The sequence below is a fragment of the Rhipicephalus sanguineus genome, chromosome 5 (assembly GCF_013339695.2).
Source record: "Rhipicephalus sanguineus isolate Rsan-2018 chromosome 5, BIME_Rsan_1.4, whole genome shotgun sequence".
NCBI classification, from domain to species: Eukaryota; Metazoa; Arthropoda; class Arachnida; order Ixodida; family Ixodidae; genus Rhipicephalus; species Rhipicephalus sanguineus.
Window position 1 is genome coordinate 129,658,261 of NC_051180.1, and position 16,395 is coordinate 129,674,655.

At 46.9% G+C, this 16,395-nt stretch overlaps 2 protein-coding genes across 2 annotated transcripts in view; both read right to left on the reverse strand.

The window, feature by feature from the left end:
- LOC119394248 (uncharacterized) overlaps window positions 1-16,395 on the reverse strand; it is a 395,693-nt gene that overhangs the window by 56,965 nt on the left and 322,333 nt on the right. The window lies entirely within an intron of this gene.
- LOC119394244 (uncharacterized) lies at window positions 10,537-12,193 on the reverse strand. Its single transcript, XM_049415722.1, is given in 2 exon segments — window positions 10,537-10,998; window positions 11,001-12,193. Coding segments are annotated over 2 exon segments (1,563 nt in total). The 5' UTR covers window positions 12,157-12,193; the 3' UTR covers window positions 10,537-10,591.

Genomic DNA, 16,395 nt, shown 5'->3' on the forward strand with positions numbered 1-16,395 from the left:
CATGAAGATATGGGCGAATCGATTCAAATTTTATTTGCGCAGGTAGATGCGTGCATTGAAGGGAGGCGTCGTCGTTTTTCACATACCCTAGCGCAAGGCCAAGTTGCGCAATTCAGAAAATACAGTACTTATGCAAAACACGTATGTGGACCTTATTTCGACCGTTGCAGCGCAATGTGAAGCTATACATAGCTACGGAATCGTAAATTGCGATGCCTCGCTATGCACTGTATACTCGTGGCCTCCTTTCCGCTTGTGCCACGTGCTGCAAAACGCACGCATTAGCCTTTTAATGCCCTGTTCTGAGGTTGGAGTTGCGTTCCATGCAGTAGCAAACATGGCGAAACGGCGGCATATCTGTCTGGTACCTGTTCCGACGTAACGCTTTCGGTCAAAACATTCGAGTTTACTTCATAGGCGACTAGGTCTGTCGCGTAGCCCTGTTGCAGGATGTCTACGCTAGACATGGCACTGGCGAGTTTAAGTGTGATTTTTGTTTTCTTATTATGCCTTGTCAGACCAATCTTGATCAAGTGATCGAACTAGCTTGTTGCCCTTTAAAGATATGAGGTTTGTTGATGTTTGAACTTCATATTTTCCATGACATTACAGTAAAAATGACTCCAGATCGAAGGCATGTTAACTTTTCAATTCCGACCACATTCATGGCAAATGGGGGCGCACTTATAGATATATAGCAAATTATAATCACCTCTGTACACACTGCACACATGAGGGCACTATTAGCATCTTGTACAAAGCAATAACTAATTATCAAACACCTTACAAAGGCAAAGAACCATTAAAATGCTTATTCGACATGTTACTTGCCTTCATAACCTTTCCCTCTTTTATTTATTTATTTATTTATTTATTTATTTATTTTATTTTATATTTTCACGGGACGGCTTTTTCCGAGTGGAGTACTTTGTACTCTAAATCGTCATCCTCAACTACTTTTTTCTAAATTCGACGTGAATTGTTAGGCATTTGTTACATTTCGCTTCCTCCAGTTACTTCTATCGGTCATCTTAAATTGTAAACTTTCATGCTTTTTAAATAGCGACTAACGAGGCCAATGAATCGCTAGGCCTGAGAGCACGCAGTACGCAGCCCGCTAAAAGTCACGCAAACGCGAGCTGCACAGCACATACCATGAATTTGGGGCTATTAATATTATTATTATTATTTGGTTTGGATACATAGAAAACACGAAGATACGGATGAAATAGGGAGGGAACAGGCTGACAACTGCCACCTAAAGGGGCACAACGCCTGGCTGCTCCTTCGGGAAGGGGGAAACAGAGGAAAATGAAGATAAAGGAAAATAAAGAGGAAAGAAAAAAATGACACAGACAGGAATATAGACTTATTATTCTTAAGTGTGCGAATCTTGATGATTGCCTCTTCCCGGGAGGATATGTTGCTCGGCGTGACCAGGCCCACAAGTTGTCACATGAAAAAATGTCTGTAAGCGCGAGGCCAAATCAGTACTGTTTAAGAACAGTACTGGGCTCGATGGGCCTGGTCACGCCGAGCAGCACATCCTCCCGGAAACAGCCAATCATTAAGATTCGTACACTTAAGAATACGAACTCCATATTCCTTGATAAGCAGTGCTCGCTGCATAACGAATGCGGGGCACTACAAAATTATGTGTTCTAGTGTCTCACAGGTGCCACACTACATAACGGACTGTCCACACGTGCTTGACGGTATAATCGCTCACGCACTAATACAGAGCCAACTCTTGGCTTATATAAGAGGGCTCTGTCACGACGAGGCAGTCCACGACCGCGAATATACGGGGAGGGAACAATCCGCTTGCGACACGCTGCTCAGGGTGCTGCCTTAGAAGATGTCGGCGGATCAACAGACGAGCGTTGTCAAACAGGCATGAAATTCCTTGGCAGTCACACTCGTTGTGGGCACAACTTGAAGCTAGGTGATCCGCCTCTTCATTCTTAGCTATACCCTCATGCGAAGGTATCCACTGGCAAATGAGGGAACACTCCACTTGAAACACTTTTTGTGGCAGACATTACGATACTGCATCTGATTGGACTGTCGGAGTCGTTTCTCGACAGTCTGGTAAGGGCAGCACGACAGTCTGTAAGTGTGGCAACGTTTGATGCTCCTAATTCTGGAACGTATTTCAGAGCAACATCAATCGCTGATAGTTCCGCAGATGTTGATGAAGATGGATGCCGTGTATGAAACACCCGTCTGATGTTGGTCGAAGGGCAATAGAAAGCTGCAGAGCCACCTTGGCCGTCGCTGCGTACAGATGCTACTGTACTTCAGGATAATCGTCAAATTTTTCAAATAGGTGCGGCTGGGCCATCTGAAATAGCGCCGAATCAGGCTGGTCAGACTTTTTATGTATTCTGGGAAAGGAAAGATAAATGGGGAAGGTGCACTGGTTGTGCTCTTTCCGGGTTGTGAAGGAAGTGGAATCTTCTGAACTGCCGGCAATCGTAGTAAACAATGCCGCCATTTTCCCCATGCGAGATCCCGGGCGCTGAGTGAGGTGATTAATAAGGGCTTTACCGTCTGGTGCTCGGTGCAAACGCTCGATATGGTGCAGCGCTCTCTGGCCTGCCTTTAGCCTCAGGGGCAACTGGTGCGCTTCGGCGAGTAAAGGAACAGATCGCGCCGCGTGAGGTAAACCAAGTATGATTCGGAGGGCAACACGATGGTCCTGTTCCAGCTGAGACGTCAAAACAGGTGGCACGTTCAAGAGTGGCAAAGCGTGCATCAAGCCAGAGAGCACAGCTGACTGATACACCTGTGGTGCTGTCGTTTGGTCGCAGCCAGCGTTCCTAGTAGTCAGGGCAGCAACACACATGAGGAGTGAATGTGATTGGCGCCTCGCGGAGGTAACTGCAGGGCGCCAAGACAGGCGATCATGGATAATTACGCCCAGGTAACGATGTTTTCGTGCCCACTCTATTGCTGTATCTCCGATGTACAACCGGCTCATGCTTCGTCGAGCACGTTGCCTGCTATGGTATATAAGCAATGGCGGCTGACTTAGCAGGTGAAATTTGCAGACCAACTTCTTCTAGGTACTCTGTAGTCGTATTCAGCGCTCTCTGCAAAATTCCGCGAAGACGCGGACCCTGCCGTGAAGGACCGCTGATTCACAGTGCGATATCGTCAGCATAGATCGCTATGCCTTTTGAGAACTCATACTCTTGAGGTAATCGGCTTGGCAGCCCAGAAAGTACACTGTTAAAGAGAAGTGGCGACGAAACGCCGCCTTGAGGGATACCGCACTTAACAGTGCGCGATTCACTTGTCACTACTGCGATGAGTACTTTCATTTTGTGCTCCGATAGAAAGTTACGCACAAATTTAAGCAGTCGACCCGAAATTCCCCCAGCCATAAGTGCGAAAACAATCTCCTTGTGTGGCACCGAATCAAAAGCTTCTTGCACGTCCAGGAAGAGCATATATGCAGAGCACCTGACTTATCGAGCAGGTTCAAGTGTTGATGAGAGATCTGCGATGCTGTCGATGGTTGGACGACGTCGACAAAAGCCGCTAATAATATCAGGAAAGAAATTTAACTCCTGTAGTCTGCTGTCTACACGAAACAGCACCATTCGCTCCATGAGCTTCATTACATCGGAACTTAGTGATATCGGCCAGTATGACTTGAGGTGTTTTGCAAGGCGCCCGGTCTTTAAGATTGGTGTCACGATAGATGATTTCCATACAAGAGGGATCACAGACGTTCACCACACTTGACACATGTACTGAGGGAAGGTCTCATCGATGTTTCGTAAGGCTTGATTAGTAATACCGCCTTAACCTGGCGCAGTGCGGCGACATGATATGCAGAGCGCGTGGCGCAGCTCCTCGAGAGTAAAATCTGCCTCGTCCATCTGACAGGCAGGACCAGGGGCGTATCCAGGGGGGGGAGGGGGGGCACACCGGGCCCATGCCCGCCCCCCGAAATTTTTTCTGCCACGGTATAAAGAGCACAAACTGAATGACACTCAACCACACTTACCTTGCCGGACCCCACGTTGGATCAAGGGCGTGCCCCCCCCCCCTCCCCCCGAAAAAAATTTCTGCCTAAGCCACTGGGCAGGACCATAGCAAAACGTTATGGTATATCGGGACGTATCAGGGAATCAAGGTCACCGTTTGCGTTATCTCTTGGCATAGAAAAAAGAAAAAGGTCGGCAAATTCTTCCACGAGAATTTTTGGAGGCCGTCCGGTCGTTATGCACAAAGCTGCAATATGATTCCTGCAGTTATCGGGAGTTCGGAGAGCTTTCAGTATGCACCATACACTTCCAAAACCGCTTGCCGTATGCAGCGAACTACACAGTGCAGCCCAGCTCTTTCGACGGAGTTGTTTGGTGTGTCGCCGTGTGGCTGCATCTAAACGGTTATACACCGTCCAATCTGACCTCCTTTTAGAGCGCTGCGCCCTCCTGTAGGCACGGCGTCGACACGCGCGTAGCCTCAAGCGCTTAAGATCAGAATTTGGCTTATTTATGCTCCTCACTCGTCGCACCATAGCTTGCCGTAAACACCTGCTCACCTATTTGAACATCTTGTCGTGTGATGGCGCCTCGGAAAGCAGCTGATGGAACTTGTCCCAGTTTGTCACTCTGTAGGCGTCAGTCTGACGGCAGTCTGGCGGCTAGGAGTACGTTCTGGAGCCCACCAAATTGGTAGGTGGAGCCCTATGGGTCAGCTTCACATGACCAGGCAAGGCACACATCTCTGGTTGATATCGCAAGGTCGATGGTAGAATGCTCCTTCCCTCTGCCGACAAATATGGGTGAACCGTCATTGAGCGTTTGCAGATCATGTTTAATAATCAGTTCATTGATCTCCACTCCACGACTGCCTTGTGTACGAAAACACCAGCGAGGATGGTGAGCATTAAAGTCCCCGCATAGAACAAATGATGGGTTGCACTGAGAGACTAAAGACTCCAGTAATGTGGTGTCTGAAGATCGTGTACATGTGGGTCGAGAATATATGCTTGCTACAGTCGTAGTTCTTTCTCTGAGACTTATAGCAGCAGCAACACATTCAAAATTCTCGTCACAGATGTCACCTGCGTCAATAACTGAGAAATTTAGGTCAGCTCGTACGTACAATGATACTTTTGAAGGATTTCGTGGATGCGTGTCTTCCGTGCATTGGAAAGACCATCGTGCCGGCACTGTGCATTACGCGTTACTGTGAACGCCTACAAAACCAGGAAGTCTCCGTTCGTCTTTTCTGACATTGCTTTCTTCAAGCGCTATAACATCTGGCGGGGTGTTCATTGCGAGGAGCCTTAGCACCCGATCGGCATGCCGCGGCCGTAAGTATCGGACATTGCATTGCAGCACGAAGGGGCGGGGCTTTCGACTATTCATACTGTTTTTAGCGAAGACCGTCGAGAACTGGAACGAGTGCTTCCAAAAGTTGCTCTGCGGCTAATGCTGCTGGTGTCTGGTCACCGGAAATGAGTGATCTAATAGCCTTGACAAGCATCTTAAGTAGGTTGATAATTTGGGCATCATCTTCGACAGAGACCATTTTATTTGCAGTGCTTACCACTGTAGGTGGGGCCTTAGTAGAAGCTGGTGCCGTCGCTTTGTGGGAAGCGATCTTTTCAGAGACAGGTTCCGTCGTTTTCGATGGAAGCGCCGGCCACAATGTCGCCGAGAGGGAGAAGTTCCGCCTCTGGTCTTCTCTTTGACGTACGCTGTCTGTACTATACTTCGCACGTGCAGGTACATTAGTTTTGCCATCTTCAAGGTCAGGCATTCTTTGTCTGTTTTCAAGTGCTCGCCGTTAGAGTTAGGGCACCGAGATGTCGAACTGTAACAAGAATTTACGTTGTGATTCCCGCCGCATTTAGCACAGACCACAACACTTTTGCAGAAACCCTGTACATGTCCAAGCTTCAGGCATTTACGGCATTGGTACGAAAGGTCATTTACGGTCATTTACGGAAAGGTCATTTACAGAAGGACATTTACGGCCTTGGTACGACAGGTCGAACTGGGTATCGCACTAACCCGGCCTTTATATGACTACGGTCATGATACAAGAAGTGCCGCTCTCAACGCACCTTCTGCTCAATCTCGGCGTGTGCGATTTACCGCCATCGCGCTAAAACCGGCATCTGGAAATGTGCCAGACGTTTACGCAAGACCCTTCGCACCGGCTTCTCCGTACTGAAAACTCGGTTTTTGCCTTTTTACTCTTTTCTTGTGAACAAGGTACCCTTACGGCTTGCGTGACGTCAGATTATTCTTTCTCGTTTCACATTGTTCGTCTCTTGAGGCGATGCTTCGTAGAAGTCTTGACTGAATAAAATTGCGAGAATAGTGCGAATGGAAACAAATCCGGCCAACGACGTACGTTGCAACAACCCGGGTAAAAGCGTCCCTGTTAAATGAATTCCTGGAATATTACATGTAATCCTGCAGCTTTCGGACAATGTAAGAAAAGTGTACTAGTATTTTACTTTCATTTCGTTTGAAGAACTCTTCTCTAAATTGAAAGGTGCGTAAAGGGATCAGTTACGTCATGTTAAACCTTTCCGCATTGTTAAACTTACGCGATGTCGTTCACTGCTCATCTGTGCGAACTATGACGTGCAGATCTTCAGCAAAGCATTTTACACTCTAACTGTTATCATTGACATCCCGTTAGAAATACTCCCAGTTTTCCGTTTCTTTTTCCTTTTTTTTTAACGGCGGGGCACGCAGTAGAAGCGTATAATGCTCTCAGCAGCGGCAAAAATGTTACTTGGTTTCAAGACCTTGAATATGCGCAATCTGGAGCTCCTGGCCTTTGAAGATTCAAAACGCGCTTCGCAAATTTCTGAAAACGTGGTGAAGAACAAGCAAACGCGCTGGTTGGCTCGCTCGTACTTGTTAGAGTAAATTTAGCGTCAGAGTTTCGCTGATGCTGAAGCAACAGATGGACTGAAAACCTCCATATCGCCATTTACCGCAGTTCATGAAGAATAATAATAATTAATAATCGCTTGGGTTTTACGTGCCGAAACCACGATATGGTTATAAGGCACGTCGTAGTGGAGAAGTCAAGATAAGTTTTGACCGCTTGGGTTTCTTTGACCTGATCCTAAATATGCACACGGGTGCTCTTCCACTTCGCCCCCACCGAAATGCGGTCGCGGTGGCCGGGAATTCAACCCGCGTTCTCTAGCTTAGCAGCGCATTCATGATGAAAACAAAACTCGGAACCATGCCGTTCGATGCCCATGCACGTATCGATAGCAATGTAGTAATTTTTGAAGCAGATATGATTGCTTTCAGCATGACTGCTCAATTGTCATCAATGCTAATTTGTAAGTATTCAGTGGTCGCGGTGTTCAGTGGATGCGCCGCTCTGCCACTGAATACTACGTCGCGGGTTCGTTTCCAGGCCGCGGTGGCTGCATCACCATATTAGTGAAATGCATAACACGTTTGTATTCTTAGGTTTAGGCGCACTTCCACGAGAAGCCCACGGGATCGAATTCTCTCAGTGTAGCGTCCCGCGTAATCTAGCGCGTAGTATTGATACGCGTTAAACTTGAGAATTTGTTCTAATTATTTATAGTGCGTTCTGTCAGCAGCTTAACGTATTCAAGCGTAGTTGTACTGCATGCTCTACAGGAGGAATTTCATTTCATTTCATTTTCATTTTATTACCTTAAATACCCCGTTTGGGGTATTACATAAGAGGTGGTTTACATATTGAAACAATGAATGCAGGTGTTATGGTGTAATACAGGTTTGCAACATGTCCAGGAATTCGGAATGAGTTGGTACGGCAGCAGCATGGTGAGGCAGGTCGTTCCAGTCTCTGGCAGCCCGAGGAAAAAATGAGGCTTGAAATGTGACGGTGCGTGTTCGAGGACGGGTTACTTGCAATTGATGGCCAGTGCGATGAGACGTGCGTGATGATGATGGCGAGATGTAAGGTGGGCGGTTTAGCGAACTGTAAAAGAATTTGTGAAAAAGAGAGAGCGTGGCAACACGACGACGAAAAGCGAGGGATGATAAGTTTGATTCTGCTTTTAAGAGAGAAATGCTGACGTCATATGAATATGAAGAATGGATGAATCTTGTGGCACGATTCTGAACTGATTCAAGTGCACTGATGATATATGCTTGGTGAGGGTTCCAGATGGCAGTTGCATATTCTAGTTGTGGTCTGATAAATGATTTGTACGCGAGAAGTTTGACTTGTTGCGGCGCGTGACGGAGGTGACGTTTCAAAAATCCTAAGGTCTTGTTTGCTGATGAAATGACGTTAGTCGCATGCGGAATCCAGGAAAGGTCGTGGGATAGAATTACACCTAAATACTTATACGTTGTAACTGATTCAACGGGGACGTTCGCGATTGTGTAAGTAGAGAGGAATGGAGTGCGCCTTCGGGTAACTGAAACAAATTTACATTTTTTGGCGTTCAGAGCCATTTGCCAACGATTGCACCAGTTGTGTACGTTATCAAGGTTGTTCTGCAGAAGTTCTTGGTCTGAAATGTTAGTTACAGTATGATAAATTACGCAATCGTCAGCGAACATACGAATAGGACAAGACACATGCTGCGGTAGATCGTTAATATATATTAGGAAAAGAAGTGGTCCTAAGACTGAGCCTTGGGGGACGCCGGAAGTAACGGGAAGGGGCTTGGATGAGTGGTTATTTACAAGGACAAACTGGGAACGGTTTGTTAAGAATTCTTTTATCCATTGTATTACGTGAGCATCTAAGTTCAACACAGATAATTTCATTAGTAAACGATTATGAGGTACAGTGTCAAAAGCTTTTGAGTAGTCTAGAAAGATGACATCTGTTTGAACGTTGTTATCAAGATTAGCATGGAGATCATGAAGGAAAATTGCTAGTTGTGTTTCACAGGAAAGTCCCTTACGAAAGCCATGTTGAGAAGGATGAAAGAAATTAAATGAATCCAAAAAGGCCATGATGTGTGAGTATATGACATGTTCCATGATTTTGCAAGGGACACTAGTTAAAGAAATGGGGCGGTAGTTTAAAGGGGAGTCTTTGTTACCTGCTTTGAAGACTGGAACGACCTTTCCCACTTTCCAATCATATGGTAAGGTACCTGTAGACAATGACTCAGAAAACAATAGGGTAAGGCATGCTGAAGATACGTGCTTAGTATTCATTAGAATCTTCGAGTTGATTTCATCTACACCTGAAGAAGTACACAGTTTGCTTTTTTCAATGATTGACAGTATACCATCAGTAGAAAAGATAACGGGTGGCATCTGCGATGTGTTAGTAGGCAACAGAACGGCTGGGGTGGTAGTTTCTTTCGTAAATACAGAAAAAAATGCTGCATTGAAGATATCGGCACACTCGGCATCCGACGCTGTTGCGCCTTCTGTATTCGTTAAACTGATAGACCGGGTTTCCTGGGGATTTAAAACGCGCCAGAACTGCCGAGGATTACGAGTAAGTAGCTGGGGCAGGTCAATGTTAAAAAATGTTTTTTTAGCAGTGCGAACGGCAGTCAAGTAGTTGTCCTCCGCCATGTAGTAGTTTGACCATGCCTCGGTGCTTCCAAGACGCGTGGCTAAACGGAAGCGACGCTTTTTATTTTCAAGAGTCTTTAGAGCTCTCGTGAACCATGGCTTATTTTGATTCGTGTGTATTGTTAGCCTTGGAATATATTTGGTTACGAGTTCGTTCATTTTGTCTCGGAATAGCGTCGAGTTCTCTTGAAGCGTGCGCATTGGGAATAATACCTCGAAGGTTGAAAAGAAGTCGCCTAGCTCATTGTTAATGGCTTCGTAATTCCCTTTGTGATATAGGCGTATAGATTTGTCCGACTGTAGTTTTCGTATCGGTTGGAAGGTGAAGACAGCATGTATTACTTTATGATCGCTTACTTCGCGGAGGTAAGTTAATGATGATAGACTGCCGGGGCGGCTGGTTAGTATAAGGTCAAGTATACTAGAGGTATCTCTTGTAACCCGCGTGGGCTCTAAGACAAGTTGAGTTAGACTGAGATTATGACACACATTAACGAAATCTATGCAGCTTCATTGCCTGTGATTAAAGCGGTATCATTATGCCAGCTTATTTGCGGGAAGTTAAAATCCCCCAAAAGCAGGACATCTGCGTTGGGGTGTTTTTTGCTAAGCTCGTATACGATGTTATTAAGTTCACGCGCGAAATCAGGAATGTTATGTGGCGGCCTGTAGCAAACGCCCAAAAGGACTGTCTGCGGTAAGGCGCGACAGATTACCCATATCATTTCTAAGTTAGTTTCAATGGTAACAAGAGAGCAAGATAAATTCTGATGCACGGCAATAAGCACACCACCACCTCGTGAGGCCTTGCGGTCCTTCCGATAAAGACAGAAGTTCGGCAGATCTGCAAGTACCTCGGTATCGGTAATAGCATCAGTCAACCATGTTTCAGTTATTATTAGTAAATTGCTATTGGACGACAACACAAGATTAGACAGGATATCGCGTTTAGGGATGGAACTTCATGCGTTGGCATAGATCACGGAAAGGCAAAGGTTAGCTCGTTCCGGTACCGTAGCTCGGGGGCGTGACTTGCGGCCAGGCAACTGCTATTGCACCTCTTTTACACTCTTTATACGCTCATCATAAGCATAGCGCTTACTTCCCATGAAAAGGGTTTTGAAGCGCAGAGAATAAGGTGCAGATTTGCTTTTTGCAAAAGCAACTAGGTGTTTGCGGGCAGTTTGGACATTACGTGTGAAATCTTCGCCAACACTGAAGCTCGTCCCTTTAAACTTGCGTCCGTTGGAAAGGACTTGTTCTTTTGTTTTGTGAAAAGAGAATTTAACTATTATGGGGCGGTTACGACCAGTTGTACGATTACCCAAGCGATGCGCGCGCTCAATTTCTTTCGCATCAAGCGCAATGTTCAGATGTTTGTTACAGAGATCTATGATTATATTCTCTGAAAGCGCGAACGACTCTGATCCCGAAGACTCAGGTATACCATAAAAAGTAGATTGTTACGCCGGGAATGGTTTTCGGCATCATCAATGCGCGTTTCTAGCCTCTGGATTGTCTGAGGGGCGCAAGCAGTAACACTTTGCATATTTTCTATATCAGAACGCAAGAGGGCTAGGTTTTGGTAGTGCGTTTCGAGATTAGTCATACGCACGCTCAGATCAGCGATAGCTTTGTCGGTTGTTTTCATCTGAGACTTCAGGTCTTTAATCTCCGTGATTAGTTGCGTTTGACCTGTAGACAATTTCCTAAGTTCGTTTAATACAGCTTGATTATCAGGTCCGGGGTTAATTTCGATGTCACCCGCCAACAACAGCAACGAGCGGATAACATCACAGCACTGAACAACAATGGAAAGGCAGCAATGAGGGCCCGGCAGCTGCAGCAGGAAGTAGTTACTTGACCGCTTTGTAAAAAGACAGTGTGCTTTACCAACCTGCATGGCGAACATGAGCGGATTAGCCTGCTGTGTTGACGCACAGCAGCCGGGCCCACAAAGCGTCTCCGGCCGCGCTTGCTCCTTTATAGCTTGCTGAGTTGATGTCGGTGGCAGTCGGTATTCCAGCCGCGCATCGCGTGACGCCGCCAGGGGTGACGGGGTGCAGTTCAGGTGAGCAGCCGGATACAACAACAGTGCCGGCGACTTGGGTGTGATGCAGGATTCCATCGGATGGCCGAAAGCAGCGTCATCGTCGTTGACGTGCCAGGAAAGGTGCGGTTGGGCTATTTCCGTAGAAGCAGCAGCCAGGGCAGGAAGCAAAACGCGGACGATCACGTGAAGTGACACCTGCATGACGAACATGAGCGGATTAGCCTGCTGTGTTGACGCACAGCAGCCGGGCCCACAAAGCGTCTCCGGCCGCGCTTGCTCCTTTATACCTTGCTGAGTTGATGTCGGTGGCAGTCGGTATTCCAGCCGCGCATCGAGTGACGCCCCCAGGGGTGACGGGGTGCAGTTCAGGTGAGCAGCCGGATACAACAACAGTGCCGGCGACTTGGGTGTGATGCAGGATTCCATCGGATGGCCGAAAGCAGCGTCATCGTCGTTGACGTGCCAGGAAAGGTGCGGTTGGGCTATTTCCGTAGAAGCAGCAGCCAGGGCAGGAAGCAAAACGCGGACGATCACGTGAAGTGACACCTGCATGGCGAACATGAGCGGATTAGCCTGCTGTGTTGACGCACAGCAGCCGGGCTCACCTTATTATACTATTTAGGCACGTCACGTTTACAGATAAGCCATGTAGTAATGCTGCGGATTTCTTATCATTGCCTGCTTCATTTTGTGGTCAATACGGCCGTGCTCTCAGGCTATCGCGAAAAGTCAGCGCGGTTAACGGCGACGAAGGTGTTGTTAACAATTTTAAGTTCAGCGGGAGGAGAGGTGTGCGAAAAGGAGGAGGGAAAGGAGGAGGGGAGAGAGTAAAGCATAGTCTATAAAAAATGTGAAAGAGAGAAATAGAGAGAAAGAAAGGCAGAAAGAGAAAGCGAATCAAATAAAGAGAAAGAAAGAAATAGAGAGGAAAAGATAGGAGGAAAAAGAAAGGAATGAAAGAAAGATAGAAGGAGTTGAAGTTGAAGTTTGTTTCAGGCAAAATAGCCAGAGAGAGAGAAAGGAAACATAGAAATAAACAGAAAAAAAGACATAAATACAGAGAGAGGATAGAAGAAAGAAAGAGAGGAGGAAAGAAAGAGAAACAGCGAAGAGAAACAAAGAAGGCTGCCCAGCTCCGCACTTCCTTCAGGCTTGGCACCAATAGTGCGAAGCTGGTCTTAATTTTTTTTTACGCCATTGGGGAAAAGCGAAGGAGTACACGATGTAAGCAATGAGTCCTGTTTACAGCTATCCTGTCAAGCTCTCGCGGTCCTTTATTCTGACCCAGTACGGCATGACATCGGAGCTCATACTGAGCCGTCTGGTTGGAAAGCAACGCATCTCACTATTCCAATGTATCAGATTTAGCTGCATATACACTCTATTCGCGCATACTTGCATCGCTCGTTTATGACACTTTTTATTCGCGCGTAGTCGTAATTTCTGCCTCACTTTCAGTAAGCAGGATATCATGAATAACATGGCTCGTTGTCACCTCTAGGGAAGTGTCTCTCCTTCCTGAACGAAATAATTAAAGAATACTCCTATCAACACCGGGTACGTTCATTACGATTCCATAACCCAAACGGCACTCCGAATGTGCACACACTCCAGTAACTCGTTTCTCTGAATGTCTAATCAGAGAACGAAGGCGCCCGAGCTCACGCGTCGGCACTCCTATGACGGGAGAATCCACCATAGCAGTTATACATAGACAGATGACCGGCCATTGCCAAATGCGAAAGAAGAAACGCCCCGAGGCAACCCTTAGCGCGAGCCATTTCCCTGCTAAGGAATTCCGCCAAAAGAAGCGGGCACTCGGCGATACGCGAAGGACAAACGTTAACGCAGAAAAATAGTCGCCCCCTCCGCTATAGTCGCGCAACGACTCGGCCCGCCAAGCAGCGTCCGGCGCCGGGATCCGAATCAGCAGTCGCCAGAGGCTCCCGCGCCGCCGCCGTCAATGCGAAGAGGAGGCGTTACACTCCGAAACCCTGGGTTATGAGCGATAGGCTTCAAGGGAGCCGATAATCCTTGCATGGGCATCCGGCCGACCCCCTACGGTCTTCATTATTCACTCCGTGGCGGTGAGTCGACGTGCGCAAAGCCAAAAGGAAGGCTGCGCAGTGCCGCGGCTGCTCCGCGCTTCCCTCCTCTGGCCTCCCACCCCGCAACCTCCTCCTCCTTCAGCCATTATCATTCGCTCTAGTGTAGTTTTGCTTAGCGAGACTGACTGCGCGTCGACCTCGCGCCTGTGTCCACGCCGACGTATCTCTCTCCGGGCTCTTATTAATGCACCGACGAACGTCTCGGCAACCCCTAAGGCGTCTCTCTTGTAGAGCTCCGCGCGGGACCCGGAGGCCTACGCGGTCCCGCGCTTGTTGATTTCAGCTGTGTACGCGCACCCCGAACCGTCAGGTTCGCGGCTCGCCTCTGTGATCGTCCCCGCCACCACGGCGCGTCTACTTCCTAATGCTGCCTTTTGCTCGCGAGAAGTGACAACTCGTAATCTGAGCGTGGGCATCAATGTCACATGAACATGCCACTCAAAACAGCGGGGCGGGTGACACCGGAAGGAAGGGACGCCATTCCGCGATGTGTTGGATGCCGATGCGAGAACTCGCTGTATAGCGATGCTTGATTATGCATCCGTCTCTGGATCTTTGGGCGTCTCGGAGAAATGTTAAATTAATTGAGGCGGCGTCTTGCGCCGCGCTTGCGCCTTCTTGCGCCCGCGGCTTACGCGCTTTTGGCACAAATAATTCGCGGCGTAAACAACATTTTCCCCGCATCCGGCGTGGCTGACAGGCAGCCAATAAATTATGTACTCAATAAATTATACCTGACGCCGCTGACAACAGGGTAATGATGAATTCAACGAACGATCGTGTGAATGAGAGGTTGCCGCTTTTAGCAAGGGTCCTTTGACAGATTTCGCCGTGCCACTCGAACTTCGCAGGCGAGTAATCGAGTATGTGCTACGGCTATTACGGAAATGCAATTTTCTTCCTTGACGTCCGCCTTAAAGGCGCTACAGTTAAAAAAGCTACGCCCAATAGGATTTTCCGTCTGACTTTTCTTCTGTTATTTTTTAATGTAGCTGTAGACACCGCCGTAACTGTACGAACACCTAAACTTCAACACTGCTGCTAAAAAATAGGTAATAAATTTGAAATTAGACTACTTCAAAACGCTGTCCAAGTGAAATGCAGCTACGGACCTGGTAAAGGAAGGGAAAGAGGGGGGGGGGGAGGGTTGTGTCACGGAGCATCGCGACGCAAACTAGTGCGCTGCAGTCATCGTGGTGCTCAGTGTAGTTGAAGGCCGCATAATGCCCACGCAACCGAAACCCGCACCACCCCCTTCTTTTTGACTAAACCAGACATTCCGTTGTTTGTCTTAGAATGGCGGCCAGCTTGAGCTATAGTTGGTACTTGAGGCTTACTTGAGGGCACTTAATTGTACTTGAGGGTTATAGCACGAAGAATAAGCGACAAGGGCAGGAGAGAGGGGCCAGCGCTAACTTTGAGGTTTAATGCTATTTATTTATTTATTTTTTTATTTATTTATTTATTTATTTATTTATTTATTTATTTATTTATTTATTTATTTATTTATTTATTTATTTATTTATTTGATACTGTCAACCCTGTCCATGAGGTCATTACAGGCAGGGTAAGGTACATAATGTTCATATACTTAAAGGATAACACTCTATGTAACATACAAATTCATTTACATTATTGGTAATTAACAATAGAAATACAAGGATCAAAGAACAGTCATATTACAATGAAAACCAACAGTTTATTGCTAGACGCCAATTATTTATAGAAAATGGGGGTGCAATTACAGATAAGATAAATACTAGCACGTATCATGAGAAGAAAGTCAACTTTTGTTTCGTTTTAATTCAGGACAGCCAAAGGCTTGCTCACGCAAGAACAGGCTTCCCGTTTCAGCTGCGCCACTTTTACAATAACGCGCATGCGGCTATCTTTATGCTTGTATACTACTGCTGTATAGTGAAATCCCGTTTATTTTTGCGTCAACCACTTCCCGTTAAAAACATATCTACGAAACAAAAACTTTGAGACATCACTCGTTTGCAAAGACGCGCAGCGTTATATGAAATGCACATTTTACAGCTCGATTAGCAACATCGTGCCTAGGCGAAACGGCCTCTACACGCCCGTATCACTGCTGTGCGAATGACCTGATCTACTTTTTTCTTTTTCTTTCGCCTTCCTTATGACTCACCCAGTTCGTCACGGCGGCCTCTCCCCCACCCCCACTCTGGCAGTTGCCCTCCCCTTCTCCCTTGTGGTGGAGAGGGCATGGAGCATATACGCACGAGAGCTAAGGAAATCAATTCCAGCCTTGAAGAAGACAAATCCACTTGTCGAAACGTCGGTTTGAGCACCCACCCCCTGTTTACGGATTTTTTCATCTGATCTACTCACGACACTCGAAAGCAAGAATTTTCATTTATTTAATTTTTTACGTTTTCTGTTTGTCGCACTCTATCCTGTTTTTCCTCGGATGCCAAAAAAAACCGCGTTGGCACTATTTATTGCAATACTTGATAGGGTTTGTAATAATTGTAATAATTGTTAGGGTTTTGCGTCTCAATTCTGGTATATGATTATGAGAGACGCCGTAGTGAAGGGCTGTTTTCATAAACAGGCAGTCTGAAAAAGGGGGCAAGCTAAACACGTCGTTTACGCATATTATCTCGTTATCGTTCTGTTTACTCCCTATACACGCCGCGCGTGCACACAATGAACGCGATAACCCGCT